Source organism: Battus philenor, unplaced genomic scaffold, assembly GCF_028537555.1.
Source record: "Battus philenor isolate CCGP_79_NKW_IND1 unplaced genomic scaffold, ilBatPhil1.0.hap1 SCAF_15, whole genome shotgun sequence".
In the NCBI taxonomy this organism is placed as follows: Eukaryota; Metazoa; Arthropoda; class Insecta; order Lepidoptera; family Papilionidae; genus Battus; species Battus philenor.
This window is the reverse complement of record NW_027181677.1, coordinates 14007138-14025645: the sequence shown is the minus strand read 5'-3', so window position 1 is coordinate 14025645 and position 18508 is coordinate 14007138. Positions and strand designations below refer to the sequence as shown.

The 18508-nt window shown below is 37.7% G+C and overlaps 2 protein-coding genes across 6 annotated transcripts in view; one reads left to right on the top strand and one right to left on the bottom strand.

Annotated features, from left to right (window-relative positions):
* Positions 1–8: 8 nt before the first annotated feature.
* Positions 9–18508, bottom strand: part of LOC137918944 (putative leucine-rich repeat-containing protein DDB_G0290503) — a 124340-nt gene continuing 105840 nt past the window's right edge. For all 5 annotated transcript variants that reach the window (XM_068761885.1, XM_068761886.1, XM_068761887.1 and 2 more), the window contains 9 exons: positions 17714–17884; positions 17149–17321; positions 15898–16015; positions 14430–14651; positions 6585–6745; positions 5252–5398; positions 4412–4614; positions 3712–3778; positions 9–2172 (listed from right to left, as the gene is read on the bottom strand). In XM_068761885.1, coding sequence (XP_068617986.1) covers positions 2073–2172; positions 3712–3778; positions 4412–4614; positions 5252–5398; positions 6585–6745; positions 14430–14651; positions 15898–16015; positions 17149–17321; positions 17714–17884 — 1362 coding nt within the window. In that variant the 3' untranslated portion in view covers positions 9–2072. The remainder of the gene's footprint in view (positions 2173–3711; positions 3779–4411; positions 4615–5251; positions 5399–6584; positions 6746–14429; positions 14652–15897; positions 16016–17148; positions 17322–17713; positions 17885–18508) is intronic.
* Positions 8235–12205, top strand: LOC137918945 (uncharacterized). Its single transcript, XM_068761890.1, has 5 exons — positions 8235–8375; positions 9356–9467; positions 10724–10841; positions 11416–11536; positions 11932–12205. Exons 1-5 carry the CDS (start codon positions 8320–8322, stop codon positions 12203–12205), a joined length of 681 nt encoding a protein of 226 aa, XP_068617991.1. The 5' UTR covers positions 8235–8319.

Sequence of the window (18508 nt, the reverse complement as noted above, 5' to 3'; positions counted from 1 at the left end):
TAATCATCATTCAACTTTGTTCTTGTATTTTATTCTTTTATAATTTATAGAGCGTTTATGGCACAACAGGTAGATGGGCTTGTGACTAGACAGTGTAAAAATTTTTTTTGTGAACACGCCGAAAGTTTTTTTTTTTGGGAAATTTTAAAACTACCCGCATTTGTATGATTTGTGCACATTAAATATTCGATGGGAAAATGGTTGTTTTCTTAAAATAAAACTTAAAATTAATTTGGAACTAATTACAAGAATCTTTGGTCGCATTGAGTGTAGATTTGTCTGCCGGTGGATTGTATGACTCAGTATGAACATGGAAATGCATGGAGTCGAATCACACTATAGATATTTCATTAAAATAAATCGAGCAATAAAAATATTAACTTCATTATTTTAGTTTACTATTATTTACCAAAATAATTTCATTAAAAATCATTTAATATTTCATTTTAAACTATGAATCTGTTTTAATTTGGTGAGTTATAATAATTTATAGATATATGTTGTGTGCGTGTCAACAAGTGTTGCCAGTTATTATATGTAATTTCTTAGGAATGCGGCCAATAACATCGATACACGTTCTTTGATACAGTCAAGTGCGAATTAAATGAAAATATATATAAATATAACCAATTAAAAAAAATGTCACTTCTAACATTATTACAATAGAAATACATAAAACCTTATTTACAATGTCAACAAATAAGTATAAATAAAAAATAATATGTCGTGCGAGCAACGAAGCCGGTGTCCTAGTAGAATATAAAGAAATTTATTTCAAAAATGAAAACCGAAACGGCTGCTCGAGTACAGCTGCACTGCAAGTTATATACCAAATTTAATTCAGCGCCATCTAGTGACATTCACGTTTACTTGACTGCAAACGACTTGCTCTTAGGGATTCCCCGTAAACTTGTATTATGGATAGATGGATCGTATAAAAACATACTAAGATATACAAGACGGCATATTAAAAAAAATCTTTACGCTCTTAAAGTAAATTACTTTTACCTTGTTAAAACAAATATGACTATAATACGTACATATTAAAATTGAATTAACTAAATGGCATATTCAAACAATTTGATTTCAGCGAAGTTTTTGTGTATACATTCAAATTTATCAAAATTAGTTATAAAATGTAGTCAGAAAATTAGAAGATATTAGAGTAAATAAATAATATAAAATAAAATTCGAGATAAAAACACTTGCAGTACAGCAAGTATGTCGTGGAACGTTCGAGAATGCGTCGGTCGAGTCGCTAGCTTAATCTAAACTTAACCTACCTTGTACTTTATTGCGTCCCAATGACAAACTTAAAGTCTAACTTATTTAATTTACAAATTAGATATGTCATGGCAAGTTGAGTTTTAAAACAATTTGGATCTATAACTGGCATTTGGTTTCTATTGTAACTAAAATTCTATTGTAACAATTACTTGAATGCACCGTAAAATGTCAACTTAAAATTAACTCTATTACTATAACAATAAGAATGAAAATTAAATTTTAACTTCCAGTAATCACAACCCATTCAAAATTATATGCGATTACATACACTGGGTATATACGCACACACCATTACATCATCAGTACGGAAGACCACGTCGAAGACCAGGATATGTTGGGTCTCGTGGTCTTTACAACTTAATCACTAAATAAAATAAATAAAATAATTTGGCACTAGTCTAATACTTGGTACGGTGAGGGGTCACGGGACAAGAGATGGTAGGATGAAGGGGTCCTTACTACCTGGGACGAAGGTTTAGAGGGTACAGAGGATATTTCAGGCGTACAGTACAAATCTAATGATAAGGAATTGTCACCAATAATTCACGGATTTTCTTCTATGTATGATGTATGTATGAGACTAAATCTTCCATACAAACTTTTAAAACTAATAGTCTCTTTTACTTTTACCCCACGATAATACTTCGCAGACGATATTTATCACCATTTTCATAGCGAATTAGTTCAGTCTTCATTATGTTTTCACATATGAATTCGTGTGTCTTGACCCGTGCGGGCCATGGTGCGGGTCAGGTCGCGGGTCACGGTGCTGGTCAGCTCATGGGTCACGGCACGTCCCTCGGCGACTCCAGTGCCTGACTAAGGCAGCGGCTGACCGTCTCCAGCTTGTTTAGGTAAGCATTCGCCACATCACCTCGTTGTTGACTGCGTAATAAAATGTGGTTAATATACAGGATGGATTATTTTTGTGTTGCAAAAGAGATAGATGTTTATATAAAGACTAGCTGATCCCGCAAAAGTTGTTTTGCAAAAAAAAATTGATATTTAAATTTACAAATAAAAAATAAGGGTTGATCGTAGAGGGGTGAAAATTTATGGTTGTATGTATTCTTGTATGCTGTATCATAAAAAAATAAAAACAAAAAATTTCGTTAAAAAAATATTTTTTTTAAGTGTGAACAACCTTATCACTTAGGAGTATAGAAAATAGATAGGAGCCGATTCTCAGACCTACTGAATACGCATATTAAATTTGGTAAAAATCAGTCAAGCCGTTTCAGAGGAGTTCAAGTTCGAACACCGTGACACGAGAATTTTATATATTAGATTATATTTTGGTAACATTTTTATCACTATTTATATATCATCACCATCATTATCACCTGAACAAGTGTATAGACGGCGACCATGAGGCAAAAGCCCCATACGCCGGAATGATTCGGCTGTATGGATGGGTGTTGTTTCAGCTCATAGACTTCCACTTCAAGGCATATTCCTATTCTAAAGATACCTATGGGGGTGATTTATAATAATTGCCACGCTTGGCAGTCGGTTTGGCGATTGCAGTGTGATATACACAGAGGACGCTGCTGTTAATCCTCTGAAAATTTGTTTGTGATGAATTGGTGTGTAATCGCATATATAATAAAGTTCCACGAGGTATGTCAGGCCTTTAGTTTCTTAGTTTTAAATCGAAAATTATAAATATATTATAATTATATAGCATTCAATAGTTTTTAGTTGATGTAAATGTATTGAATTTGATTTATTTACTCATTTGCATGATTGTTATTTTTAAATTACATTAAACACGAAATTAAAAAAACTTTTAAGTTAAACGGTTTTTTAAAGGTTAGCTGTACGTATTTTACTGTTGTATAATATTCTTTCCAACAAAATTAAAAAAAAATCTATTTTTCCCTTCATCTAGACCCTCAAGCAAACACAGTAATATTAAAAAAAATCACTTTCGTAAATCAGGCTACTAAGGGTTAAGTAATTTAAAAAAACTGACATTGTTAGGGCGCCATTAAAACAAACAAGAGACGAATGATTTAAAAATAAAATAAACATCATAGTTGAGTTCAATTTAAACAGTAAACAAAAGCACGGACGATAATGTCTGTGGAATATATATCCTAATAATAAAAAAAATCCCTGAAAGTTACTTTACTTTCCTGTGATCATATTTCAGCTTGACGTTGATATATGGGAAACTCGTGTAAAATATATTAGGAGGAGATCGGAAAGTAATGTCGATTTAAGTTAAATTTACATGACTACGTCTTTAACAAGTTTTTATTTCTAATCAACAATATATTCATCTTATCAACGTTTTGCCATCTAGTATACAAAATCAATGCCGGATCGGTAAATATCAATAGGATTTTCTGTAAAATATGTCGAAATAAACGACATTACTTTCCGGTCTGCCTGATAATTGGGAAGCAATATTACACCTACCTGAGTAAATAGAACTCTGTCCTCGGAGTGTTGACTCCGCACGGGGTCTTCCTCACCTCGTCACCCGCTGGTAACAAATAGTAAACAGTTATCATGATGAACAAGCCTTGACATCGAAGATATACTGTCGGATGTAAAACTTCTCCGTAGATTTTCAATATGCGGTTTTCATTTATTGTATAAATCATCAACTATCCGAGTTACTACACTTGACGGCCCCCTGGCAAAAAAAGGCTGTCATCGCACGCGCGGTACTTGACATCGGTAACTTATGCTTATAACAGATATAAAATAACAAATAAATATTGACTACAGATAAAAATAGATTTTAGAGGATTTTTACAATAAGAATAAGTACATGCTATCGTATTCCATTAAGAAATACAGACAATATTATATAATAAAAAAAGAAAGAAAAAAAACAAGTCAGTCGGGCGTGAATTAACGCCTGCGGACGGTGGGGGAGGGGAGGGGGTTAAAGTATGCAAATAACGTGAGAACATTTTTCATTATTCCAGCCACAGGATGTCCACTAGACCTAAGCTAGGATGACCTAACCCTCAAACATATCTATTACGACCAGTTAGAAGCGTTATATATCCAGAGGATCATGAAAAGGCTCTCTTGATGTCTGTATGATTAAAACATATTGTAGAAAAAAAAAGCCTTAATTATTATTATTAGATAAAAATGTATTTACCGGTCCGTGAGGCCAGCGAGGTAACGGATCCTCGGAGTGCGCCGTGCGGGGTGTGCAGAGCAAAAGGAGCGTTAGGGGAGTGAGGAGTTTGGGGTGCTTGGGGGGCGTGCCGAGCGAGGGGCGTGAGGGGCGATTGCGGCGCGGGTGTGGGCACTAGACGCAGCCGTCGAGCCAGCACGCGGCGAGACTCCAACGGCGTCCCGCTGCACACAAGCAAAACTCAACTCAAATGCACACACAATATGGTATATATTAACAATAATCATTATTATAATATATATAATACCCTTTATAAGTACTGTTATCTTTTCCTTACTATGGTTGGTTGTAAGAGATTGCCTTGAGTGATAAGACCGCCCATTGTACTTTTCTGTATATTATTGTATCTTGTCGTGTACAATAAAGAATATTAAATAAATAAAATTATTCCTGATATACATGGCTCTTTTGTAGAGGTTAATATAGGAACAATATTCCTAATTTTTTTTTCGAAAATATCAAAAAAATTCCTCTGATGTATGTAAAAAATTTTTGGATAAATATAATTGACTGTTTAAAAAAATGATTTTTAAATTTATTTACGCAAGATACATTGTATGTATACCCTAAACTACACTCTTTTTCATGTCTCTCATCAAAAGGTTGTCTGGTACAGATTGCCTCTAGCGATAAGACCACCTTTTGTACTTGTATATAAACTGTTTCTTTTTTTTAGTTATTATCTATGTGATTTTGTTATATTTACTTTATAATTTTTATATAGTTTTGGTGTACAATAATGTGTAAATAAATAGATTATAAAGATAAGACATAATTAGGTGTGATATGATATGAGATTACATGGCGTGTCTCGGAGTACAGGTGTCTGCTGTGGGAACCCCCGCTTCATCAGCTCGTAGCAGACAAGCAGCAGCGCGACGAGCAGCCTGCCGCCGTCGTACCAGGTACCCCATGCGCAGAACTGTCACCACCACCGTCACAACACACCTGCAACACCACACCACAACACTTACAAATGGGGACAACACCTTATTTGTAATAATGGTACGTGTAAAACCGATATGCACTTGAATAATTTAGATTATGTTTGGGAGGTTTAATTAATGTATAATACAACCTATATAAACATATATAAAACAATAACGTAATAATAATAGAGTAAGAAAATTCGTGTTACTAAATATAAATAATAATAATTGTTTACTATCTGCTCCTGTATAGACTGTACTGCAAGAAGTTGAAACACTGTTACATTCGAATAGAAAATTTAATGTAACATATTTTAGATTGTTCACTTTGTACTTTTATCTGATAAATGTGCTAAGTACATCTTTTAAAGTTTTAAATAAATATTTAAAAAAAGATATCCACATATCTTTTGAAAACTCCATCCACCATGCCAGTCATCGTACTAAAATAAAACTGTAAATAGACGTAATTTAGATTTTTATTTTAAATCTCATAACTAAATTTAAAAACCTAAAAAAAATTACCAAAAAAAAATTCAAATTGATTTTCGTTAGTGAGAAACAGTTTGACATTTTACTTTGACACTTGCAATCAATCGTCATGTATATATCTTCTATTGTGATATCTTTTTTACTAAACTTTTGTCTAAGTTATTGACATTTCCATAGACAGCTCTACTTCGCTATTTTTTTTATATGGTCCCCGTTATTGGGGACCACACGTTCCTCTATCTCGTGTGGAACAGGGACTTTTTATTTCTAGTAATTTATTCATATTTTTTATTATTATCATTCTTCTCTTTCATGTATCATCTTATCTGTCGTACTGTTTCTTTCATTCTACAATTTTCCCAGTCTTTCTCTTTCATTCCATTAGCCATACATCCATCCTCAACTACTACATTCTAGGTTTCCTTACTATTTTATTTTGCAACATTAAATATTTAACACGTATTTTCTTTGTAATTATCATCTTATGTTATACTTTTTATTGTACTATTTTTGGTACTACTATACTCATTTTATTTCTATATGTTAGTGTTTGTTTTATTTTTACCTATAACGTCGCTATTAGCGGGCGAAGGTTAGGGGGAGAGAAGGGTGCAATTACCACACATCCTAATTTTAATTCAAATAATTTAAAACAAAAGTATTGTGGTCGTCCTGGCAATTCAAAGCGCGACCGTAGCGGTCTGTGTACTTACTTGAACAGTTTCTTGCCTGTCGGCCGTGATTCGCGAGGCTGTGCTAGTGAGCGCTCGACCTGAGCATACCCGGCCAGCACACGCTGCAGGTATCGCTTCTGCCAAACTAAAGCCTTGCGCCAGCTCTCCAACCTTAAGCACCGTCCGTGCAAGTACCGGATCTGCGGACAATACGCGCTCTTTATATATATTTAATGTAATCAGGCGTTACCTCGCGAAAGTCCATCCTAAGTAAGAAAAGGACCAATATTTAGCCACTTCCGCACATGCAGTGGCAGTCGTGCAATGAAATGCACCGCCCGCCAGCCCGTTGATAAATGCGTATGCGGCAAACAATGCGAATCACACAACCGCCACCACCAAATTACTCAACACGTGTTTCACCCCTCCACGGGGCATCTTCAGGAGTTATGTTACACCGATTAGTGCCAAACACAGAGTCATCAGACTACTACTAGCCACTGCATGTGCGGAAGTGGCTAAATATTGGTCCTTTTCTTACTCTTCATATATATACTAGCTGATCCCGTTGGCAAACGTTGTTTAGCCATGCATGTTATTCCTAGGAAACAATAAAAAAACAAATAAGAGTTGATCGTAGAGGGATGAAAATTTAGGGTGGTATGTATTTTTGTATGCTGTATGATAAAAAAATAAAAACAAAATTTTTATCTAAAAAATAAAATAGATTGGGGTGGGCCACCCTTAACATTTAGGGGGATGAAAAATAGATGTCCGATTCTCCATCCAGGCTGATATGCGCGTTAAGATTCACGAAAATCAATCGAGCCGTTTCGGAGGAGTTCAATCACGCAAACCGTGACACGAGAATTTTATACATTAGATTTTATTTTAAATTCTCTTTCCCATTTTCATCGTCTCTCATCCTTCACAATTTCTCTCTTTATACTCTCACAGCATTCACCCACATTACATTCACACATCGCCCCGCCATTCCCATCCTATATATATCTTAGCACCTACATAAAACCTCCACAACTTTTTTTGGACTAAACTCTCACTGCTACGCCAATGGCATTTTCAAGTTTGAGGTAGCAAGGTCTACCTCTTTTAAAGTAGCGAAGGTCGAGGGAATCTGTGGAAACCTGGGCTCGGACAGCTGTTACTATTTTACCGGATTGGGAAGCCACAGAGTTCCTTAATAGCTTTGGTGAACGCTCCATGGAGTGATTAAGTCCAAGGGCCCCCTAGGGGACCTCGGCTAGTATTCCCAAACTAGGTTTTTCCGGTTGCTATTGCCTGGCTAATGTCACTACTACTACTTCAGAAAGAGTCAGCACTGGGAGTAGAAATGGAGAAAGAAACTCTAGTAACGCTTCTATTTAGTATGATCGACCTCTAGGCATGTCTTGCAGTCGACAACTAAAAAAAATATACCTATACTTTTTTTACAACCACTGCTATTCTTAATTTAAATTCCTCAAACGTAGATATTGAGTAATACATTTTATTTTAAAATTAAAAAATATATAAAGCTCTACTTCCCTTTTCTATTTTAATATCAAACACGTTTACTTTCGTTTATATAAAACCTCTTTACATGCTCGCAATAAAACACTGTCCGATATTCAAATAAAGATCTAACATGACAGTGCAGTTTGACATTCACCTCGGAGATGACAGTGTGAATTGATTTGTATTATTGATTTATATTTTTTACAATTTTTATTTAATTTTTTTTTTGAAAATGAAATTATTTTTAAATCTGTAAGTGATGTCAAAAGCAATGGAGCCTCCAAAGAGCGATTCACCGAAGCTTCCGGACATGATGTAAGTCACATTGTAAAGATTGAATCGTCATCGTTATTGTAAGGCATAGAACACCCCCTCCCCCCAATTATATCTACGAAGGGGATTTACCATAATCGCTACCCTGCAGGCAGGTTGGCGATCGCAGTGTGATAATACGCAATACGCAGAGAATGCATCTGTCTATCCGCTGCCGTGTATATAGGACTGCCGCTGTGGCAATCCTATATACACCTGGTAAATTTATTTCGATGAGATTAAGATATATAACGAATTTTACATATTACAGAAGAAACGTAACACTCAGAATGCAATAAAGTCAAAGTATGGATGTCGGGTCCAACGTGTTCCAGAGGTGTCGATTGTTGTTCTCGGGGCTGACGACCCGAGTAGTAGTTTTAAAGAAGTCTCCGTGCATTGGGGTTCACTTTTAAAGTTAATCCTACTATTTCCGTTTTAACAGCTCATATATAATAAGCTCATATAAGCTATAATAATTATTTGATGAAATTATAAAAAAAACGAATAGTAAGGCCAGACTAGATACACTTCCACGGAGCAACAGAGCTTAAATACGAACTTATCTGTGAAGAGAATACAAAGTCATTCGGGACTTAAACTTGACTTTTATAGCATTTGATTCCTAAACTGCATTATCATTTACACTGTAGTAGGAATTTTATTACAAAAATTTGATAGTATTAAATCTATTGCTTAGTTAATATGTCGCAACATAGATGGCGTTCAGATCGCTGTAAGTTTGGACGTTGCCTATAGATGGCGTTGATAGTCCACCGCCACACGCCTGAATTAGCAGAAAATACAGGATGAACGTAAACCCATCATTTATCGTGTCAGTTGATAGACGCCTACTGTAAGGCATTAGCTTCCCCCAAAGATTACTATGTCATCTGTTTTTCATATGGGGCACCTACCCATTTTCGGAATGAAATGAAATGAATTACAAAAATCCAACTTTATAATTATTTTAATATCTGCAGTATGTGTGGCGATCATCCTTCCGTCACGAAGACGGAGCTGAACACCAAGGAGTCGCGGCCGGAGAAGGTGAAGATGAAATCACCTCCGCCCCACTCTAGAATAACACCTACGGTACGTACTTGTGGTAATTGGATCGCAACTCACATATCCGAACCGAATTGCACTGAGGATAGTTTGAGTCAAATTATTAGCTTTTTCCTCCTATCATACAAGATTAGTTGGTAGTTCATTAACTTGTACCAGCCTTTTTATTAAAAAGGCAGGTGCTTTGTGATTTACGTACCAGCTTACATATTTCCCAGCATTGGACATCATTCCTTATGATATAAATGCGAAGCCCCTTTTTCTTACAGTGACCATACCTGGCTACTTAGTTTCAATGGGTATTAACCTTTTAACTGCCAAGCTGTTTTGGCTATGACTTCCCCAGGTGCCAAATGGAAATATCAAGTGTAGACTTTCCTTATGTGAAAATTTGGGATCTTTACATTCTATGAATGAATATAACACATTATGTATATCATTATGTACTGAGATGGCACTTAATTTCATGGTTCTCATTGGCACCCATGGTAACCGCTTCAAAAACATGCTGCAAATCGTATACCATCCCGTGATCCAGTTGCTAGGTGCCTAATGAAGCTAATAATTACCGGAGGGTCGGAAAAAAATAATATTCCTTAGATGTACAGATGAAAAATTGTAAGGTAGCCGGCGGCCCTCACGGCACCTATTGTTGGGTATCGTGAGGTAGCCGGCGGTCCTCATGGCACTTAAAAGGTTAAGACACATGTATTTGGGTTCTTTGTATTTTAGCTTTCCGTAGGTTGTATGACGTAACTCGTAGAATAGCTGGTCTAAAGTGGCAGTGATCGAGGTACATCATTCGTACAACCGTTGGGGTGAAAAGGTTCTCGAGTGGTGATCACGAGCCAGTAGACGTGGACCTTCCGCTAGATGGGCTGAAGACATTGTCAAGGTCATAGGCAGCGGAAGACTGCTCATGGAGCTATCTTTGGGAGAGTCCTGATGATGAGGATAGGTTGACCAATGTTTAGTTCAAATGAGGATTATTATGTCTTGGTATTGGATCTTTTTCGGATTTTAACCAAACCCATTTTATAATGTAGCATTTTTATTCCATGAATAGAAATTTTTAGATATGACAGTTTGTAAACGCGATATTTTGACTTTCAAACTGAGGTTATGTGACTGGCGAATGATCTATGTAGTGACGTATAGACCTCCACTTGGGCTATCACTGAAAATGAATATCAGCTTCTAGAGTGTTCGAGAAATCCAAACTGCTACCCGATCTTCTTGGTAGTTCTGTCAAGTAGTGGTTTATAGTAAAAGTGTGTTCACAGTCGTCGCGTACGGAACGACCACAGCAACGCGCCATATCCGAGATGGTTCTTCGCACAGCGGAGCCCACGCCCCTGCAGCGTGCAGACTCGTTGCCAGCCAACAAGACCCTCGTCTATGGTATGTAGTCTTGGAATGGCGTACTCTAGGAGGACGATGTTGAGGGAGGAATTTGTTGCGGCATTCAGATTCATATTATTGAGGGACACCATTCCATGGTGTATCCAAAATACTGAGCATCACCTTAGTGATTTAGTGAGTAATAATTCTGAGTATTTTTGCAGCAGCGTATCTCATGTACAGACATCAAATGTTTCTTTACTTCGCTAATATAAGCATGTGTGGGCACTTTTTTAAAATATAACAATTCTGTAGGCGCTCGATATTTCGGCTTTCGGACAAAGATTGACATTTGCGAATGATCTAGAATGAATAAATGAAGTTTGTGTTTTAAACAAAGATATATTTATGGCATGACATTCATTCAATCATTCACCATGGTTATCATCATTATGATGTCCTGCCATAGAAGCCCACTGCAGGGCATAAGGCCTTTGTCAAAAACATTGCAGACATTCAGAGCGCCCAAACACAGGGTTCATTATGCGAGTTCGCTTAAAAATTTAAAGATATGTAGATGATGATGTAAAGTGTGTTATATACGGTGATGGGATCCGAATGGTGATTGTTACAGCAGCGCTGGGCAGCTTCCGCTGGCCGCCGTATCTGCTTTGCGTGTGGGTGCTGGTGCTGGTGTTGACCCACGCGCTGCACGCAGTTGTCGCCGTGCTGGAGACTGCTCTGCCGCCCCTCAGGTACTCACGTGCTTCTTAGATTTATTTTTTTGGTAGACTGGGCATGATCGTGGTTTTTGCACGGCTCTTTGGCACTTTGTAAGACGGAGCTCTCGTCTGATCCGTTTATTTCAACTCTGGGCTTGCGTTTCACAACTTTCACTACCGTGATAACTACATGACTTTACAATAGAAGTGACATTTGACGCGATTTGTAAAAATTAAGGCGCGTTCACATTATGACATTACTTTTGCGCCATCTATTATATTCGCTGCGTAAACTGTCAGCAAGGAACTAGACGGGATCCTTGGCAGTGCTGACGTCCGATTTATCTAAGGATCTTTCTGTTAAGTTTATGGATGTAGGGTTTTGTGCAGGCGTAGATATTTTGTGGCTGAATCAAAACCCGTTGCAGGAAGCTGTGCGTGTATTTGCGCACGTGGACAGAGGAGTCGTGGCGTGCGGAGGCGGAGCTTAACCGCAAGGCGGCGCCACTGGCGACGGGCGCGTGCACCGCCTGCGCGTACGCACTGTACGGCGCGCTGTACGCACTGCACGCGCTCGCGCTGTGGGCCATAGAACCACTGCGCGCGGACACCGATGAGCGTGCAGGTGCCGCAGATCTTGCCGACCTCACCACTTACATCGAGGACGTTGGCAGCAAGACCAACTTTGCTCTCAAGCATTAATATGCTACTTTTCATATATATATATATATATGTATATATATCAATACCATTTATTTTCGCTTTGGCTCACCATTCAAAAGATACATTGATTTTAAATAAAAACAATATAATGAAAAATCGATAGTATCATTTACTTCAAGTTTGCAGAAGTTTTTGTTCTCTCTTTGAACCAAAATATTACCGTGAATACATAGAATGAAATATATGAACGAAATTATGTAGAAACAAGTGAGAAGTGCCTGAAAAGTGTTTGCTGCGGTATAAACATTAAAAAAAAAATTGCTTTTTACAAAATGCATATGAATATATGTACGGTACATATATATTTTTTTAATTTTTGTCTATTTCGGCGGTTTTGAAATGGCTGGACCGATTTTGAAGGGCTTTATACTGGAAGGTAGCTGATATAGTAAGGAGTAACTTCGGCAACTTTTATTTTAGATTAATTCTAGAAAGAAAAAGATTTATTAACATAAAAAAAATTGTTAAATTCCACGCAAAGTAAAAGGCTGACATTCTTATAATAAATTTAAAATTTAACTAATTCTTTTAAATTATAATATTTATCAGTCTTTGTAAAAGTGACCACAAAAACGACAGAGTTTACTGTGGGCACTTTTCAGTGAAGTTTTAGAAACCACATGGATGAGTTGAAGAATGCTATAGTAGAGTTCAATCTGATTCAACCAAATTGAACTCTTTTGACATTCTTCACAAAATGTATGTTGATAATATCGGTAACAAATAAATTACAAGAATGAGCTATAGTTCATTTGCGTTAAGAACGTCAGCAGTAAATCGTCAACCTACATACCGCCGCGTTAATTAAATCGATGGACAAAACTGTTGCATTTCTGACTATGTTTTCAACTGGTCACTGTAACTCCACTTTCCAATATTTATTTATTTGTATGGAAGATTTACACAAGGTAAATATTCAAAATAATAGTGTAGACAATGCCGAAACTCTTTTTGCTAATACCCGTATTAAAGCGGAATTTAAACAATGCACCAACACTTTCAAGACATTCGTTCCCACTTCTGGGCGTCCCTCGCTTGTGCGTGGGCACTCCCCTCTCCACAAGTATAGCACGAATGTACCATTTCCGTTCAAACAGTATAGAAGTGCTGGTACTACTATCTGGTCTTTTATAGTTCCTGGAACTCTGTTCTGCGGGTTTTTAAATTCGAAAAAACTGTACAAAGCCAAATGGTTGACAGCACTTATACCACTAAATCAAAGGTAGAAATAACAAAGATAAAATTAATTCATTCAACTTTGGAACTTTTAACTCTTATTGATCGACAAATTATAATCTATTTACTTTTTTATTGTTGTATTTTTAACTCCACTCTCTACTCTTTGCAAGGTGTTATGGTTGTGAAAAAGAAGCAGGAAGAAATTCCAACATAATAACACATACATATATATTTTTCCAGATATAGCCTAAATGAAATCAATATAATCAGGCGACGTGACTGCCAAGGATTCTTGTCATTTAACAATATGCTTTCTCCGTCATGTTACATTTGATATGCGTTTTTAATTTTGTAAATGGTAGTCTAATAATGTATTGCGGCATTTCATTAAAAAATCTAATTACTTCTACTACAAATGAATGAGAGCGAGGTACACTTATGGGATTCATATATCAGTGTGTTGATACCTCTTTTAATTTTTTTAAAAACAATAAAACGACTGTTGTATTTTTTCGTTTTACAAGCAAGTAAAGTTTATAATTTCGTATACTTTTTGAAGTCATAAGGAATTTTTCGGCGACTCGAATCGATTTTGAACGTTTTCGTTCCGGTTTATATACTTAAAATAGAGATGGAGAGACAATTAAGAATGATTGACTGTAGTGTGGGTCCACCTTTGGGATAGCTCGGCTAAAAACTAGCTCTAAGCTCTTGACAGGTGATAATAAGTTAGAACACCGCCGACGAGTAGACAATCTGTTAATATTTCATAGGATTCATTTAGAGGAATGTCTTTCGAAACATCACAACTTTCTCGCACCATCACCGTTTCTCTACTGACGACTAGGAAGTCTGTCCACTACCATCTTTACGTAACAAGTGTTTAGACACAATGTTTTTGAACCGCACAGTCGAGTATGGAACATGTACCGGCTTCCTTATTTCTTGAGAATAACCCAGGTCTCTTCAGGGTAAGAGATCGTCGCTTTTCATCAGACGAGTTAATGGAGAAAATTTTACTTACCGCCTGGTCCTTGTCTTCATGCGCATGCGCAGGGGCCGAGGTTGAGCGTCCGTCCAGCTCGCAGCGCAGCGCCTGCAGCTCGACCTGCAGCTGATGCAGCTCGTTCTGCAACCGCTGCCGGTCGGCGCGCAGTGATGCTACCTCCGGGTGCTCGCTGGCCAGACACTTCCGCAAGGTTGCGATCTCGCGTGCCAACTCGCTTCTCGGGCTCTCGATCTCAGTCTACGAGTATTATTATTACATCATTAACACCACAGTTGGGCATAAGCCTCCCCAATACATTTCCCATATGCATCCAGGGTCACACAACTATTATGTCATCTATCCATCCTTTAGCTAGACGTACTACCCAGCAGATCCGCGGTCTTCACACCAGAACCTTAAAATCCTGTTATGTGACCTGACCACTGCCACTATAACCTCTCAATAAGCTGGGCTATATCTGTTTTTTTTTAAGAAATAGAAATAGCTTTGTATTAGAATTGACAAATGCTTTTGAGGGTTTAACTATAGATGACAATTTTTTTTAATTGTCCCCGCTATTGGGGACCTCTCGTTCCCCTCGTCTTGTGTGGAACAGGGACTTTTTATTTCTAATAATTTATTCATATTTTTTATTATTATCATTCTTCTCTTTTATATCTATATCTGTTAGTTTTTTTAACGGATCTAATTTTGATTAGACGTCGTGGAGAAACTTCGAGCATACAGTGGAGGCGAGACCACGTATCGGTGAACATGAGCGTAGGATGACCACATACAAGGTGGGCAGATGCAACCTTTATTGAAAGTTTGCGGAATGGATCTATTTCCAGCAGTGGACATTTTACTATTTATAAAAACATGATAATAATGTACATCTGATATTATGAAGTCAATCAAGGCATTTAACATATTCATAAGATTAAAAATAACATATGAACATCAAATAACTAATTCCTTTACTGTAGCACGTGGTCGAGTAAGCGTTCCCACTGTTGGTACTCTTTCCTGTAAATTTAAACCTTCAACAAATATTTAATGGAATCAGGCGTTACCTCGCGGAAGTCCATCCTAAGTAAGAAAAGGACCGATATTTAGCCACTTCCGCACATGCAGTAATAGACAGAGTGACTCTGTGTTTGGCACTAATCAGTGTAACATAAATCCTGAAGATGCCCCGTGGAGGGGTGAAATACGTGTTTAGTGGTATAACGGTGGCAGTTGTGTAATTCACATTGTTTGCTGCATAAGCATTTATCAGCGGGCTGGCGGGCGGTGCACTTTATTGCACGACTACCACTGCATGTGTGAAAGTGGATAAATATTGGTCCTTTTCTTACCTTCAACAAATTTCCTTTCCTTCTCCTTTCTTCCATACAGTGAAATAACCCCAAAAGTCAATAAATTAATGTCGGCAGTTTCACGATTTATTGTTGATGTTATTGTCCCTGTTGAAAAGTCTTGGTTGCTTCCTAGCAATGCTCACCATGGAGTCGTTGGCTTTTCTGACCGACAACTTCCGTTCCAGTTCAGCGATGGTGGCGCCCTGCGTGTTCAACAACTCCTTGCTTCTCAACAGCTCAACACCAGCCTCGTGTTTTAACCTTCGATTAAAGATATACTATTAATATTTAGGTGCATAGAATTTACCAACTGTTGATGATAGCTCTATTTTTTTATTTAAGGGAATCAGGCGTTACATTGCGGAAGTCCATTCTAAGTAAGAAAAGGACCAATATTTAGCCACTTCCGCACATGACCCGGTGTTTGGCACTAATCGGTGCAACATAACTACTGAAGATGCCCCGTGGAGGGGTGAAACACGTGTTAAGAGAATTAACGGTGGCGGCTATGTAGTTCGCATTGTTTGCCGCACGCGCATTTATGATCGGGCTGGCGGGCGGTGCACTTTGATGCACGACAACCACTGCATGTGCGGAAGTGGCTAAATATTGGTCTTTTTCTTACTATTTTTCTTTGTTAAATAATTCTTTTCAATAATTACGTTGGCGAAATGCCCACCGCATGTATTTTTTATTTGTACTTAATGTACAAGATATCATATTTATTATCTGTGTATATATCGATACCAGAGACATCTATTATCATCTATGTTAATTTTGTATCTGTGGTAGAAAAAAAATCAATTAGTCGTTACTGAAAATACGATTTATTTATTACAAAATGCTTGTATTAGTATATTATCATCATTTCAGCCCTAGAACATCCACTGTTGGTCATAGGCTTGCGACATAGATTTTCAAAAGGAAGTAAAGGACCTAGATCCTTGCTTTTATTTGAACCTCGCTTACCTTTATAACAGATTTGGTGCAATAGATCGCACCTGAATCTGTATATCGGAAAGTAAGGGATGGGGTAGTGTTAGAAGAGTCCTACAAAGACCCACAATTGCTATATCAAGAGCATAAGATTAAGAAATTTGTCAATTTTGGTTCAATTATCGAAAACATGAATTTCACACTCAATTTAAAGACATTAGCCTAAAAATAGAACGAAAAGTTACCGTACCAAAGATCGCACGGGCAAAGAACGTGTAGGCTCAAGAGGGGTAGAGAGAAGGGGTAAGGGGTACGAGGAAGGGGCGAAGAGAAAGAGGTAACCGAGAGAATAGGAAGGGGAGGAGAAGAAGGGGAAGAGGATAGGGAAAGAGAGGAGAAGACTATGCTACGCCGTTGAGTCGCCATGTAGCAGAAATTAGGATAGTTGTAGCTTTTACCGTTTAAGGTCCACCAGCTGCGCGCGAAGGTCTGCAGCAGCTCGCGTGCGCTCTTCCAGCTGCAGGCGCGCAACTTGCAGCTGCACCTGTACCTCTCCCCCACGTCCGCGCTCCGCCTCCAGCTTGGATTTCAGCACTGCCACCTCCGCTTTCAGTTTTTCCATCGTCTCCATCTAGAACAGAGTACATCTGGCATATTTGCGTACAAAGTTTTTCTCTTTTATTCCACAGACATTAGCATCTGTGGCTTTGTTTTACAATTACTTTCTTTTTACAATTTTTTTTGCTCGCGTTTCTGCATGTCAACATTGTTTACTAAGTGTCTTAAAGTATCATTTATCTGAGTTACTAACGCTAGATGAGTTGGTTTTGTCTTTTGAGATGCTTAAGGTCTTGGAGCCGGTTCTCGTTTACGACTATTTCTTGTTTGGTAGCTGCCTCTACATTCTAAACAGTTCTCCTCTTTCGCCCTATCATTCTCCACCGCCATGGCGTCCACGCTGATCACTTTGGCTTTAACTTCTTCTTCATTCACAATATATAAAAGACTGTAAAGTGTACGTACATTGTTTCGTAATGTGTCTTGAGCCTGGTGGGCGGGGTTCGGTGCTGGCCCCGCCTCCAGCTCTGCCACGCGCCGTCGCAGCCGTTGCTCTCGCTCTAGCAGCTCAGCCTCCGACTGCATAGCGCTCTCCAGTCGCTTCTTCAGTATTTGGATCATGTTCAGGTCTTGATTCTATAAAAATGCCACACGTTAATACTGCTATTAAGATTTGTTAGTAAACCCAGTATGAACGGAGCGTGAAGGATCAAAATAAAAATATTCTTTATTGGAATAGGCTATTCCACATACATAAAATGTCGGTATTGTTGTCACTAAAGGAAGCCTCCATCACGGAAGGTATTTCTGCTAAAAGCCGGAGAGAAATTCAACAGCTTTTTATTTTACAGCTGATGATGTCGACGATGTCCATTATAAAGTTATTTCACTTAGCAGTACAGTAAGTTTAAATTTAATTCGTATAAAACAGTACTTCATACATGAAAGCTGTTTCCACACTATCACTTTTGATTTATGACGTCACTAGATGTTTTATCACACATGAAACACTTCGTTTTCGATTATATAAATACATTTAAAAAACCATAAAGTTAAACGGTTTTTTGATACCGATATTGTGGTGGTTGTGGAAAAATATGTACCTAGTCCGCCATATTGGAACGGCTTCCATCTTTAATTTTGAATTTTGACATAATCATCGTGTTTTACTAGTGTAGCCCTTTCATTTGATACCCATATTGAGGGGGTAAGGAAAAATACGTAATCCGACATTTTGTATCGGCAGCCATCTTACATTTA